Here is a 16,365-nt window from a genome sequence, read left to right as displayed (position 1 = left end):
TATGATAGTTTTCAGTAGATAATTTATGTTAGTTAAAGGGCCGTTCCGTCATACTGTGTGCCTTTAGAACATTGATTCCGTTTTAAATTATTACCTCTGTCAGCATTCGCTGTCACAGTCGTATATGAAGATGATGTTAGAAGGACCCTTCTTCAGCTCCTGCATTCAAATTCTCTTTGAACCACCATCCTTTTGCTTTAGAGACTGCACTTAAGGAGTTGAATTTACCTTTCATGTGAACTAAAGTAACATTACCAGTGTAAATTGAATTTTCTCTGTTGTTTTGAAATAAATCCAGATCATAAATTGAGATAATTCTCTGTTTATGAAGATTGTCTGAGATAGGTGTCGATTAAGAGGGACATATTTGGTAGGGCATAGCCTTTTACTGGATGTCACTGGAAAGACTGAAAGTTTTGGCAAAGATATTGCAGTCTTAGTCAGTATCTTGATTTATAGTTGCAATTTTATCTCAACCACTCATAATACAAACTGAAATGAACACATTGCATGCGGATTTTGGAAGTCTCAGGGAATGTATCTGAAAGGTGGATTTTCAGATGGAATTCCTATGGAAAGGATAGCCTGGAAAGAGAAAAAAATCCATCACTGAACATGTGCTAACCTTGTAGGCTCATAAAATACTGCTGAATTTAACCTGTACATATCTAAGTAATGATAACTAAGTTAGAATTTTGACATATATCTGTCTCAATAAATTAAATTCTCTCATTTCTGAAAATTTCCAATACTCTTACAGTATCAGGTTCCAAAGGACCAGTCAGGTGGTCTAGTCTGAAATCATAGACAATACTGGCACAGATTTTGAGGTTCTCTTGTTGTGCAACAGTACACAGTGTTCTCTGTGGCTGCTAAATGTGGGTAACACTCAGCTTAAAGGTTCTGGTAAGTGATAGGCCAGCTCATGGTTTGGTCACTTAGAAAAGGGTTCATTTTGTAAATGCAAAAATAGGCAGCTACTCAAAGCTGATGGCTTCTTTTGTATTCATGGGTGGAGATATAATTCTTCCCTTTTGTCTTAGATGTATGATTTTTCATGAAGAATCCTGGAGCTGCCTATATCTTTCTTTATTTCCTAGACAGAAAAATGATTGATGTCAGGAAATAGCTCCCCAAGGCTCTTGGCATACAGTGAGAGAACAAATTGCAGAACATTATCTCATTCCCTGTAACTTTTCACATTTTTATTTGTGTTCGTTAAGCTGTCACATGGTTTTGAAAGACCCATTTTTTCAGTAAGGAAATAATTCCTCCCCTTGCTGAAAATATTGGTAAAGCCTAAATCAAACACTTGCAAAAGGTTATCATTCTTAGCATTTTCTTTAAGGAGACATAAATATTTACATCTCTTTTTTTAGAGAATATGATATTTTCATGTTACTTTTATAATGTGCATTTTTAGGTAAAGCTCTTGAGTCAGTGTACAATTTTTTAGGTTCATAATTGACTTTTAGATTGGTATCTCATAACTGTGATACCATTACTATATATAGCAATAATTACCTTTTTTTTTTTTTTAATTAAATGTGTTGCTGTTAAAAAAGTTGTTTCATAATCTGAAGTACTTGGGTCGAATTTTTGTTTCCATTGAAATCAGTGGTCAATTATAGTCAGCACTTGTTTCTTCAACACACTTAGCTGTACACATATATATGTATATACACATATATGTGTATATACATACATATGTGTATATGGCAGCTGGTGTGGGGTCAGGAGCTCTGACCAAGGAAGCTGTGACCGGTCCGGAGAGATGGTCCCAAAAGAGATCGTCTTCCCGAGGCCCGGTGTCTTCCCTCAGCTGCTGGCAGGAGGGCCCGTGCAGAAGCTGTCAGCTCTTTAGTGATTGTCAGCTCGTGATTCCAGCTCAGCTCTGCAGGGCAGCCTCCAGGCCAGACCAGAGAGAGGAGAGGCCCGTGTAGCTGTTCCGCACGACGCAGCTTTATTGGTCCGTACTCCGGCAAAGGGGAGCCAGGGACGGGCATCTCTCTGCCCCCGCAGGGACAGGGGGCTGGCTTTAAAGGGATACAGGGGGTGGGTGTCAGAGGGTAAAGGCCAATGGGTTACAAAGGATCTGCACAGGGTCTCCCTGAGGATTCTGGGTTTGTCTTCTTCTCGCCATAACTGCAAAGTGGTTGCCTTTCCAGGGGGGTCCTGCTGGGAGATTGAGCAACCTCCTTACCTCAGCAGACGTCCCTCCAGGGCAGGGGCTGGGCACACCCCACACACATATACACACACATACATGTAGTTTTATTGCCTTATATTATATGGTAATATGTATAAGGGTGTCTAGGTATTTCAACAACATATTACACAAATACAGACTTTTTTTATCCTTACAAAATGTTAATATTTATATAGTGCTAAGTCTGTTGTACTGATTCATTATATTGTTTTAAATAAAATACTTGAGATAAAGTTTTATATTGTTCCATACATTTTTTTTTTTCTTTTTAGCTTCCCCATGGGTAGATAAAAGTCGAACTCCTAACAAAATAGACCTGTATGATGTACGCAGAAGGCCATGGTAAGCTTTCTTTTTAAAGGTTTGGTATATATATAATCACTTACTTTATAGATATTACTGTAAAAATCTTTTTTTCTGCTTGTTTTTAATAGTACTTACTTTTCGATACTGCTTTTTTCTTTTTAAAACTAGTTCATTTTTTCTGAATAAACAATTTTCAAATTATACTCTGTGTTATGCAGTTTATAGGTGTTTTATTATTGTATTACATGGACTTTTCATAGGAGGATAACCATCAAATAGGTGTAAGACAGTTGAAAACTCTGATTTTGTGCCAAAATCAAATATAATCCAGTGTATTAGACTGAACCATTCTTCCAGACTTTTGCAAGTGTTTAAAAATATGTCTCAGTGGTTTAGACTGGCAATGAAATTGCTAGATGGGTAAAAGATGGGAGAGCAGTGGGATTACTTCTCATGATTTTTTTAATGTAAGCCTCTGAAGACATAAAGCATATTGATACTTGTATATAGTTGGATATATTTTTCCCAAAATAATGAAGTATTTTTGCCTAAGCTGGGCTGAGTAATAATTCATCTGTCATCAAGATCTTTAGCTCTGAAATAGCATTCCTGTTTTTCAGTTATGTGAAAACAATGAATTTTGATCAGTATATCTTACCTGCAGACTAATGTGGTTTAGACTTAGATTTACTTAGAAGACACAGCAAGAGAGGAGATAAAAACACCTGGGTTGTTAGCTGCAACAAGAGGATTTTGTTGATTCAGCTAGTTTGAGTTCAGAGATCACAGAGTGTCTTCCATCACACACACAAAAATGTGTATTCAAATTTGTGTCATTCATACAATTTATTTATTTCAGGTACATCCAAGGAGCTGCATCTCCCAAAGACATGCTTATTTTAGTTGATGCGTAAGTGTTTAATGTCTGAATATTGACATTAGAGGGATAAAAGTACTTTGATATATTGAACAAATCTCTGTATGCTGAAAAATAGAGAGAGAAGAGGTCCTGGTATGCAAGGTTCAAAAATCTTGAAATGAGCACAATAAATACATAATAGAAAATAGTTCCAAAAAGCTCAAACCAAACCTGAAAGTTATTTAAACTGGAGGCAAGGAAATGTTTTTCTAATCACTTTATTATTTTTCTGTTTTCAACTTAGTAATTACTTCAGCAATCAAGTGAATATTTCTCATGTGCATGCCAAGATTTGTTGTAAAGCACAAACCTAAAAACAAATAGCTAGAAGCATTACAACAAATGTAATAATGATTTCATGAGTCTGAAAGTTAAGGATGTATGTGGACTTGTGTGTTTTATGATACAGAATTCAAAATTGCCAAGTTTGGTTAGTATAAGATATTGCTAGAAAGTGAGCAAAGAAATTAATAAAAGCTCTCTGCCTCAGCAAGGCTTCTGTGATGTAGGCAATGTTGAGGGACTGAAGGGAGCATTGAACTTGATGTGTCAGATTGCTTCATGCTGAAAAGCTTCTCAGGCGTAGAATTTGCATCTAATGCTTTTACATGTGGTGAAGTGCTTTCATATCAGCAGTGAGTTTTATCAACATTTGTTATTTCTTCACTTCAGCTTAGGTTTTGCCTTGAATCAAACAAGCTGTCATTTGCGTCTTTGGAAACCCAGAGCTGTAAATCTGTGTGTAGGAGTATAAAATGTTTAGACAATGCATTGGTTGAAGGTGGTAAACTCAGATATCTTGAAAAGAAAATGAGTAAAGGATGTAGCATTATGACCTCATCTAAGGCACAGGACTGGGACTTTGACAGTTTTGGGCTTACTTTCATAATTATAAATAGTTTAATAACACTAATGACTTGGAGAACTCATTAGATAAAATGAAAATTTTAGTGTGAAATTTGGTAGAAGTTCTGGTGGGTGAGATTTGTTTCTACGTTTTACATAACATTTGCTAAATTCAACTTTTCTATTGTGGAATTTTTTTAGGAGTGGGAGTGTCAGTGGATTAACATTGAAGCTGATCCGCACGTCGGTCATTGAGATGTTGGAGACCTTGTCTGACGATGACTTTGTGAATGTAGTTTCAGTGAGTATCTGTTCTTTCCACAAAATTTGCATTGTCATCAAAGCCAAAAGCAAACTATTTTTAATACCAGGTGTGGCATACTTGAATGTTAATCTGCAAAGAGACTTAAAATATATTGCAAAAGACCACATGTAGCTTTTTTTGTTGTTGTTATAAAATAAATTGAATGTCCTAGATTTTTTATTATATATACATTTGGGTTAAGGGCAAAAGTAATTTAAATAAACATCTGCATGGCCAAATTCTCCTTTCCAATATAATACTGTGGTCTGTATGAAACATCTTCCATTAGATTGATATATGCAAATTCTCTTGAAATAATTGCTGGTTCCCAGGTTTTCTACACAGCATATATTTGGATTGCTCATTGTTTGATGCATAAAGAAGATGTACACCCATATATCTGACCCGCCCAAGAAATGTAGCTGAGAAGTTCTACAGTTAGCAGCTTGATGGCTGGGAAAGCAATTTTTCTCATAATAAATAATAAAATAGAGGGGAAAATCCTTGAAGAAAGTATGGGCAACTTTCCATTTTCAGGTGGCTACCTTGGATGTCATGTTCTAGTCTTGGGCAAGGCTTTTAAAATTTTTTTTATTAAGCTGTTCAACTGTAGAGTTTTGATTCTAAGGATTTGAGAACCTTGACATATTCTTAATAACAAGAGACAGCCTCAATGATGAGTAACTGAAGTGATTCTGGAGATAATTTTCAACTTGTAGAGTCATGTTGTAGCCAGCCTGAGGGAGAAAGACTTGAAATAGAACTAAAAGAAGTCTTTTTTAAAACCACTTATTGCTTCATGGTTTGCTGACAATCTAACTAGAACTTTCTGCAAGGAACAAACAAGATCTTACTCTCTGTGGTGTTTCCTTAGGCCATTTTCCTTCATCTAAATTGAAGTGAAAAAAAAGCCCTAATGTTTTTTATTATTACTAAAGGAAATAAACTTCCCTGTAACAGTATTGGGGACCTGAAATCTTAGTTTCACTGATTTAAAAAAAAAAAAAAAAAAAAAAAAAAAGCTTGTAATCATAAACTGATGGAAATTGATTAGTATGTTCAGTGGAACTTTGCCAGGTTTCACTGCTGGAAAATCTGAACCCCTACTACCTCTTGATTTACACAGCTTTTCAAGCTCTTTTGTTACCTTTGCTCCAAGGTGATCAGAAACAGTGTGTCTTAATGCTAAACCTTACTTAGACTCTGGGTGTTTTATTAGCTAAGGTTCCCTGTTATTCTTGTGAGGCCTCAAGGTTGGGATTTGCGTCAAAAAAGGAACAGAAATCCTCAAATATTTTCTACAGTACATTTTACCACGGGTTTTTTACTTACAATATATAAGAGCCTTTTTTTTTGAATGAATGAATTTTAGAGACTCACATCAGAAATTTGACTGAAGAACCCAAGAGGACATTTTGGTTGAGCTGTTTTCATCATCAGAGGAGGGCAACACTCACAGAAATGTGCATAATAGAACATGGCATCTCTAAATCTTTCATAAAATGTTATTTGGTGTGTTGTGCACTTATAATTTAAAAGTCTTTATTAGATTCTTTCAGTATTGCAGTTACTTTTGTGTAACCTACGTGTTCATGTATTCAGATGATTTATGAATGGAATTGTGATGGGCATTGTGTTATGACATGTCTATAGTTTATTCCTCTAACAGACAGGAAATCATATGCTATAGATAGGAAAAAAATGGTTGTACTACTAAAAGGCATTCTACAAGTGAGAGAAGTGAACACAGAAGTTTGGTCATTTTTTAAAGATTTTTTTTTAGATATGTCTTTTGGTTTTTAAAGATTTGACAGGATTAGTTTAACATTTAGATAATCTTTAAAGTCTTTTTCAACATAAATGGATCTATGATTCTATCATGATTCACAAAATATTCCGTAATGGAGAAGGCATACCTCATGTCCAACTCCAGTGCATTCTTAGTAAACTTAGCACCCAAAATATCAACTGAAACATTTTGTTCAAAGTGAAAAAAGTGTAGATTTGTTCAATATTTTTTTTAAATTTATTCAATATGTTGCATTTTTTTGCTTAAGAACATTTTCCCCTGAAGCAGCTCAGTATTAGACATGATTGGCTAACCAAAAAGTCCAAAAAGCTAGGTGAAAATGTTCAGATAACACATTAGCATTTGGGTATGTGAACACTAACTGGAAGTTATCTACAATTTTTCTTTCCCTCATGGATCTTTTGGCCTAAAATATGGCAGTTGTTTTATGGCTTGTTATTTTTAATAACCTTAGAGTCTTTAGTGAGTTTACTAGAGAGCTGCTTCACTGCTAACCTCTGCCAAGATGTTGTCCCACAAAACCCATATGTACGATGATTCATGTGCACAACTGAAAGACATGGATTTAAGCTTATGTCAATCACTTCTTAAAAGTGACAGGATGATTTAACAAACTGTGCCTTGTATATGAGGCAATCCTAGGGAAAGAAAGCTTAAAAGTAGATGTGTTAAAAACATTAGTTCAACTGAATAATCATAGTTCCTGCATTTATTTCCAGGAAAAAAAAGGTTGAATGAACTGTTAAGTCATGAAATGATAGCCAGGGGTTAATATATCATGGTTTCCTTTGGGATTTGCATGTTCCTTATCTGAAGTGCTGTGCTTTGTTGCAGGCAGAAAACCTGCTGTTTAAAAGAGCTTAAATGTATGAGTAATACAGCTGTTTTCCCACTAATCCGGTTATAGGCTTTGATAGCAACGAGCAGTAGATTATAGGGGCAGCAATTCCATCCCAGCACGTCATGATTTAGTGACTTGGTTTCAGATGTTGACACAAGAGTGTAATTTATTTCTGATTGTGGGTAGCGTGCAGGAGAAATGTATTTCAAATCTGCAGAGGTGCAGAAAACCACACAAAGGAGAGGCCTCCCTTATGGCAACAGATGTGTTAAAGGTCAGAAGCTGTTGCACTTCTTAAATTCACTTAGCCTTTTTAAAAATCCAAACTAGTATTTACTGTTTAGGAACTGGAAATTAAATGTCATGAGCATACAAGATAGAACAGAATAATATTCTGGGAAAATTGACAGCTCATCTCCTGCTTTTATGTAGTTCTGCACATTGAATAAACTCAGAGGGAAGGTAAATTCTGCATGAATTGATTTCAAAGAAAAAGCTATGCACCCAGCCTATGAAATTATTGTTGGGGATAAAGAAAAAAAATCTGTGGATGATACCTCATTTCCCATTGATTTTTAGTAGCAGTTTTTCATGTGATTCTACAGCTTAGTGGTTGCAAACCTGTTTACTTTGTCTCTGTTACTCCTAAACTGGTAAAATCTTTATGCCTTCCTAATTAAAATATTTAAATATTCTAACAGAGGGAAAAGAAAGTCTTGTAAAATCTTTTCAATATATCAAAGGGCTCCTTTCCCTTTCCGCTACATCCATCCTGTATTCTGCAGTTCATATTGGACCTATATTATCTTAAATCTGTGGAGATGTTCCTTCCTTCTGGGAACTACTTCCTTAAGCTAATTTAAATTAACTAACATGCCATGGGTGGAAACTTTAGCCTGAAGTCCTAGTGGAGAGAAGAGGATGCTAGATTTTACAGCCAGGTAGCTTGTCATGCTTATATTATCTTTGCTAGAAATTTTAGCTTTGTATGAGTGTACTTCAGTTACCAAAAACTTGTCAAATTTTATTTTAAAATAGCTTAAACTTTGTTTCCTTTATTATTTCCATGTAATGTTTTTAGTGGACCTGAAATTAAATCACATACTCAAATAGTATGATGGGTTTTTTTAATTTTGTGGTTTTGAGTTTTGACCCAGAGAAGTTCAGTGGTGCTTCGTATTTCCAAACAGCATCACTTCTTGAGGGAGAAATTAAACATGATCATGGTATCAATGGTACTGAAGTATTTCTGTTGGTGGATGTAGAGGAAATGAAAAGGACTCCTGTATGAACAGGTTTGCCAAAGTTCTTTGTTTTTTACTTTCCCATTTTCCTGAATGGACAATACTAAGGAGAAAATATGAAGATGCCTGCCATATTTTTCCTTATTTGACAAATAAAAAACTAGATAAAGAGTCAGGTTCCCTCTACAATAAGTATGTCTGCATAAGCACCTCTCTTAGTGATTTAATCCTGAAGCATTCAGGTAGCTTCAATTAAGTGAACAGGCTCCTCATCATCACAGCTGTGTGAGGCAGTAAACAAATACATGTAATTCCTTTTTTTGGCAGGGGGCATGGCTTGGGTTTTTTTCATAGTCAATGAAAAGTGATAGAAGGACAAGTTTAGGGCTGAGTGCTGGGCTTCCTGATTCTCTTAACAGCAATCTATCTAACTGACCTTGCAGTTTCTCTTAAATTGAATGGTTCATTTTCAAGAAAAGGGGAACAATGATAACTGCAGAGAAACATATCTTCGTAGCAATGTTTCTTAATGGAAAATCATTAGCCATTCCTTAATGGTGGGTCATTATCTTGCATCCTCCATATTCAAGGAGCAAGTGAATTGAATGTGGTTTTTTTCATACAGGTATATTTAATAAGCACTGTAGGTGCAGGGTTAAACAAAGTTCAGAGAAGTTATGATCACAATCTAGTGTTCAATTTCTGCATTGCTAATAATTACAGGTAGAACAAGGCTATGTATCTATGGAAATATATGTAGGGGAAATATATCTGGAGGACATGTTTAGCAAATGTAATGAAGATGAGTATTCTGCAAATAACAACGGAGACAGTTTGGAAATTACGGAAACCAAGGAATTATTAAGAAGTTAGAATTTTCTTTTTAGCATCATGAGTTACAGCAGTATAAAAACTGTCATGGAATGTTTATCTGTCTGCAGAATTAAGTTTTATTTTATCTTCCCTTCAAAAAGAAAGTCAAGAAAGCAATCAGTAAAGATGTGTTAAAGTCTTTCAGGTGGGGCTGGAGTTGAGAGGAAGATTAGTGTAGGGAGGATAATATATTAGCTGACCTTTAAGAAATGAAATTGACTTCAGATCCTGAGGATCCTGATCCTCAGGAAAGCAAATCACACAGTTTTTTGTCAAGAAAAAAAAGTGAAGGACCACTAGGACTCAAGCTTCTTGCAATCTTCATCTGACATCATGAGCTAGAAATGCTTGTACAGCTTCAGTGACATGGCTAGAGATGACCCTTCATCTGAATAGTGTATGGATTGGTGGTTCACTTTCCCTTCTGGAAAGCAAATTTAAGAAATTGAACTCAGATTTTGACTGTATGACTCCTTTCTTGTGTCTGAATACTGTTACATAAATGTGGAACATGTCACTAATTTAGCACAAAAAGGATTGGCTCAGATTTTACAAACAATATTGTAGGTGTCTTCTCTGAGGACTGAAAGTGTTTTACAGGTGATTGCTTGGGTCTAGAAAGCATCTTCTCACACATCTGAGTGCATCATCTGAGAAGCATACTCACAAACTCAGAGAATTCAACCTTTTTTTGGTTGTTCTGGGACACAAAAATAATTGGTCTAATTACTGATGTCATCACAGATGAGAAATGCTGTTGCTGGGGAAACTCTTGTATCCATAGATTCTCAAACCTGTCAGGTAAAAAACACTGCAAGAAGCACCAGTTGAAGCCAAATAGATTTGAATGGTGTATTACTATTTAATATGCCTCTAAAAATTGCAAGGAAAAATTCTTGTTGTCTTCATATCCATATTTAATGCCTTTCTGGAAGATGCACTTTAAGCAAACATCTACCACTGAATGTAATTGTTATGATTTATTGCAGAAGTAACCAAAGGAATTTTAACAACCAGTGATATGTGGGTGGTGAGACAGTATGCAAGGGGTCAGATTGGAGTGTCTTATTGCCCCTTTTAGCCTTAAATCAAAAATATGTAAAGATTTTGGTTTGCTGGTGGGTTGCTTTTTTTTTTCTTTTTGTTTCATCCTGCAGACTTAAATGTTTGTCCCAAATAGTTGTTCATCATCCACCTTAGTTATTAATGGACTGGAAAGTACTTCATCACTCTTGTGTGATACAAATATTCAAAATATTGCAAAGATTTCATCTTTGTGAACAGGGAATACATACCAATTACTGTTGTCTTTTCTCTGTATACTTAACAGTTTTCCCATGTCTGTCTAGCAAAAGACGTGTTAGGTAGTTAAGCTTTCTCTTATCTTTAGTGTAAGTAAAAATTTCTTATTAACTTCATTTCCACCAGCCCTGCAATATTTTCTGTACACTAAGACCAAACAGCAAATACTTACATAAAGCAGACATATACAGAATTGTCTATGACAGAGAGGTGAAAATGAAGTGTTGCTTATCTGTCCCAGTGATAATACTCCCTGTGGTACTTGCTTACGTTTCTTCTGGAATATCTGGCTTAAAATACTATCTCAGTGTGTAAAAAGGAATATAACATAAAAATTATGTTGATGTTAGTGCAGGGTCAATTCTTTTCTCTCTGAGAATTATAGCTTGGGTCAGGGCCATCTCCAGAGGCCAAGTTGCCATGTTCACCTCAGAACTGTGCACAAGCAACTGAGCCTTTGTAACAGGACAGCCAGACAGATCCCACACAGAAGATAATCACGTTTTTATTCAAAGACCATCTCGCCATACCTGATATATTTCTACAGGATTTAGGAAGAAAGGACATGTTTCAACAATTTTTTCTTAATTTCTCATTTAAACTGAGCCTTACATAGCTACAAATAAACTTGACAAACTTTTAGAAGCTTAAGTTATTTTTCTTTTAGAATTATAAATTAATAACCAAGCCATCTGAACTCTGGAATTTATTTGTTTATACATATATTATTTACCTTCTAGGGGAAATCATATCGTGCTAGATTCAACACCTCAAGAGAGCTGAGGCTGCTGCAGCTCTGTGCCATGGAGCCTACCAAATGTCTTCCCAATTGGCACAATATACATGGAGCACGTGTAAATACACATGCATACATAACACACACACACACACACATATATATATATATACATAAATCAGGCCATCCACACAGATAACACAAACAAATGCAGAGCAGTCATGCAAGCACACATACCAGTTTCACTATTAGAGACCTCTAGGACCAGCACTTCTATCTTACACAACCTTTTATCTCCAAACCAACCAAACCCATTCCTCTCCTTACTCTTATTTAAGGGTTCTTCCCTTAAATATTCCGTACTAAGTACTGTGCAAACCTGAAATGCACTTTACAGTTATCAACTGTAAATTTAGCTTTCTGTAGAAGGAAAATGTTCAAAATGTATCTAAGATAGAAAAAAGACATAGAAAGATTTGGAGAAGGAATAGGGCAAATCTTAAAACAAAATCTGTTTCATTTTAGATCTGTCACAAAGCATTAATTCTGGGGAATAGAGTGCTTGAGTGCATGAAGAGCCAAAGGGAATGGAAATTAGAAGCTCAAATTCTTCATCAGGATGCCAGGAGCAGGAATGTTGCTGGAAACTGTACATTTATTACTGTACAATATAGCTGACATCTCCAGATGACTAGAAAAGTCACCTCCATTCCCACTTTGAGGGATTGCTTTGGGCATCAATACACATTTTTATTGTCTCCTCTTACAACTGTCAAATGTCAGGGAGTCAGACTTCTAGCAACACATGGCATGGGTGTCTCTGATTTCCAAAATAAATCTGAGCTCTCTAGTATATTAGTAGTATTTAAAAAGAGTAGTTTATTAAAAAGTAGTCTATAAAAAGTTATATTTAAAATGCATAGTGTAGTGGTATATAAAATGATTTGATAGCTCTACCTCATGGTTCCACTGCTTAATGAATCTATTTTTTCTTTCCAATATCTTAATTTTCAGCAAAGCACAAATCTTACTTAAGAGGTCCCCACTTTGTCAGACATATCATTGATCTTGGGATGTTTTATGGCATGTCAGATGCTGGACCAAGAATGAATTGCTGCATCAGCTTTCCAACTAAGAGACTTTTATTAGGCAGCGTTGTGACGATATAATTAAAAATTTGTGGTGGAAGAATGGTTTCTTGAACAATAAACCATTTTTTTTTACCAGCCCAGAAGAGGCTGGGCTGGGCTGGCTTTGATAATTCTTCTGGAGAAAGATGACACACCATGTTAGTGCAAGAAGGCTGTCCATAAATTTTGAGACAAGGCAGAGGCTATTTTTTATGTGATCCTTCTTTTAAAAATATACTTTCTATAAAAGATGTCTATTGTTAGGTAATAATTATGTGTGTCAGTGTCTTAGTTCGGAGTGAATCTAAAGGACCTCCTAACTTAGGCAAAGCATGAATGGAATACTCATCGACTTCTCAAGTCTCACACTTTCAAGACTCACACTTTTCCCTCCTGTCTCTCACTTCCCTGCCTTAGCAGAAGCATCTCCCATGTCAGCACTGCGCTGCTGCAACCTCCTCACTGCCCTGGAACTCCAGGCACCTGCCCAGCCAGGCACAGTGGTCTGCCCTAAAAGGGGGACAGGGACATTGAAGTCAAGATGTGAGAACACAGAGGTGATACTGTAGCCCCTTGCTGTCCCTCTGCCGTGTGAGCTGATGCTGAAATGTATGTCTGTCTTGCAACTTCTTGCACCAACTAAAACTTTGTCTTGATTTTGATACCCTGAGTAGCAACCTCACATATTTAGAGAATTTATAGGTAACAGTTAAAACTTTATCTTTGATGAGCAGTGGGGAGACGTGAGGAATTTCAGGGAAGTTCAGTGTGGACATTAGGAAAGCTCTTCACTGAGAGGGTGGTGTGGCACTGGAACAGGCTCCCCTGGGAACTGATCATTACTCCAAGCCTGTGAGAGTTCAAGGAATGTCTAGACAATGCTCTTAGTCATGGGGGTTTTGGGTAGTTTTTGCATGGAGCAGGGAGTTAGACTTGATGATCCTTATGGATCCCTTCCAACTTGATATATTCTATGATTCATCTTTTTTGGCAAGGATGCTTCATGTTTTAAACAACTTGAATTTGACTGAATGAAGATTTTCCCTGTCAAGTGATAACAAAAAAGTGTCTACAAAACAATTTTCTTGGAAGTATCTTCCTGTCACATCTTTCTTCCCCAGTGCTTCTGGGGAGCAGTGCCATGCAGGGCAGGCTGCAGGGCTGCAGCACTACAGCTGTGCTGCAGTTAACATCAGGCAGATTTCCCTGGGAGATGCTGAAGTTTACAGTATTGAATTTTTTAGTAGAAGTCAGAAACACATGATTTTAAGTAAATAATACATGCTAACTTAGCCTCAGCAGCATAAAAAGACCATAAATTTCACCTTGCTAAGAAAATTCACCTTTCAGCCTATGCAGATGTTCTGGTTGTAACTGAGATTGGCAGTGCAGCATCATATTTTCTGATCTGAACTTTAATCCTGTGGTACTTAGTGGCAGCTTTTCATTGATCTATGTGCAGTTGATAATATTGGTTATAAAGGTTAACAAAGCTAACTGAGAGCAGACTTCGGCCTATTATTTGGTCTTTTTCCTAATATTTGTCTTTTATTATTCTGCAATATTTCCTCACCAGCTATTTAGTGATCTAACTGCTTTATTGTTGTTGAATTCTGCTAACTCTGGTCTATAATAGACATATCTATGTTTCACAGTGAAATGTGATACATTTTAAATTTCAAGAAATGCCAATAGTGCAAATTGGCATATAATCCTAATTTTGTTTCATTGATACTTGCAATACAATTTAAGAAATGCAGGTCCTAGAATAAGTTTCTTATATTTTCTCTACAGTGTATATGTAGGATTGTACTGCAGACTCTCTGTACATAAGTCATAGAATAGGAGAAAGAAGTTATTCTATAGGAAGATATGAATGGTAAATTTTGATATCATATATTATTTTCTGGCATGTCAAATTACCAACCTTTATTGCTTGAACTGACTCAGATTTTCTGTGTACTTAGAATTTACATGGGAATAAAACATTGCAAATTGCCTTCATACTATTCTCTAAATGGGTTCTGATAAATATTTATAATGTCTTCTCACTGCTCAAATACTGATTCTAACTGGCCTTATTCAAGATTCAGTTATTCTTGGGATTAACCCTGAAATCCTATTACCAAGCCTAAAGCAGCAGGAAAAAAAAAAAAAAACGGAAAAGAAAATGACAAAGCCGGATTACCTACAAAATGAAAGCCTGGTGAAATCAGATCTATTTCACTATTGCTCATTTAATATGTATAGATACAACTGGGTCACCAAGCTGATTTAGCCACAAGGTAGAAGTAGCATAGCAACAAACCTCAGCAGACTGAAAGTCAGCAGCAGTAGTATCTGAGTAAGTCTTCAGCAAACTCACTATATTTTCCTCAATTTTCAGTTTTCTTGTCATGGTGTCATTGATTTATTAAGCTTTTAGGGTCTTGGTATTTTAAATGTGTAAGTTTTATCTCTATAACAAGTTTAAGTATAGAAATTACTGCCTGGTTCAAGTTTATATGATTTTCTATAAAGGATAAATATTTATGAATGTTTAAAAATTCACAACTTACATACAGCTTAAGTCAGGTTCTCATGTCATGTCAGAAATTTCGGAAAGGGAGTTATTTTCTAGGTTTTTGATTTTTTAACTTAGAAATGCAGTTTCAGAAGATTCTGATTTAATATGATATGTTGAATCAATAGATGTCAGTAAACTAACTGAGAGAAGAGGGAGACAGTAGGTAAGGATGGTTGGGAAAATCTGCAATTTTACAAAGACCTGGTCCTACATATTTGGTATATTTGTTATCACTTCTACAGATATTGGAGGAACAGAAGGACATTTAGAAAGTAGGCAATTTTACAGTTTTTCCATAATTTTCATCCTCCTAGAGCTGGGACCTTTTTTGTTCAAGATGTGGAAATTCTCCTTTAAGGAGGAAGTTTAGATTTTAATATTTGTGTTTTTTCAATCATTTGGAACATGAATATATTTTATTGGTTTAATTGAAATGAGAATTTTATGCTACTCACAGAAAGCACCAATGTTCTCCATCAGAAATGTAAAATTTCACATTTTGTGGTATTTGTAAGACCAGTTCAACTTTTTTTGTTTTAGTGCCACCTAGTGAATAAAGCTTGAAAGATTTTTTTAAGTCCTCAATTTATCGGAGTTTGTTTTTTACATTTTGCAGTAATGAGATGCTTTACAGAAGATTTAGTTCTTTTCAAACTGAATCACAGAGTTTGCATTGATTTGATTTCCTCTATTTCTTCTCATGAGGATTTACGTAAAGTTATTTCTATGTTTTTTGAGAACTGTGGCTTTCCTTAGTGGAATAATGCTTTGTCTGAAAAGCATTGATAAATGTTGACTAAAGCTTGCTTTCTTGATCATGTCAAATAATTAAGCAAATAACTGTACATATTTGTAGTTATATATACATAGATAAATATATAGATTTGTATGAAGACACAGCAGAAAAAAACTTGACTGTCAGAAACAGTAATTAGCACTTTCTGATAAATTAATGCCCCAAGATACTACTCTTTAGTCCTTTAAAGCATTTCTTTTTTGCTGCTCTTTTCAAAGCCTACTTGTTTTGCTAGCATTACATAAATGTGAATTCTAAGACAGTGCAATGAGCAGGATTCTCTGTGTTGCCTTTCATAAAAGAAGCAGCATCAATTGAAATGTTTTATTTGTATTTAAATAACCTCCTACACTTGCCAACAGAATGATTGACATTGGATTTGGGATTTATATCCCTTGTATTTGTATCCTTTATTTATCTCCTTGGGAGATGGAGATCTATTTAGAATTATAGAGAGGGATAGATGGGTATACAGAAGAGAAT

The 16,365-nt window shown here is 35.5% G+C and overlaps 1 protein-coding gene across 11 annotated transcripts in view; it reads left to right on the top strand.

The window, feature by feature from the left end:
* Positions 1–16,365, top strand: part of CACNA2D1 (calcium voltage-gated channel auxiliary subunit alpha2delta 1) — a 365,044-nt gene that overhangs the window by 262,216 nt on the left and 86,463 nt on the right. For all 11 annotated transcript variants that reach the window (XM_048302698.1, XM_048302701.1, XM_048302697.1 and 8 more), the window contains exons 8-10: positions 2,482–2,551; positions 3,375–3,425; positions 4,482–4,581. In XM_048302698.1, coding sequence (XP_048158655.1) covers positions 2,482–2,551; positions 3,375–3,425; positions 4,482–4,581 — 221 coding nt within the window. The remainder of the gene's footprint in view (positions 1–2,481; positions 2,552–3,374; positions 3,426–4,481; positions 4,582–16,365) is intronic.

This window comes from Corvus hawaiiensis, chromosome 4, assembly GCF_020740725.1.
Source record: "Corvus hawaiiensis isolate bCorHaw1 chromosome 4, bCorHaw1.pri.cur, whole genome shotgun sequence".
In the NCBI taxonomy this organism is placed as follows: domain Eukaryota; kingdom Metazoa; phylum Chordata; class Aves; order Passeriformes; family Corvidae; genus Corvus; species Corvus hawaiiensis.
The sequence above is the reverse complement of the archived record's forward strand: the minus strand, read 5'-3'. Positions and strand labels throughout refer to the sequence as shown.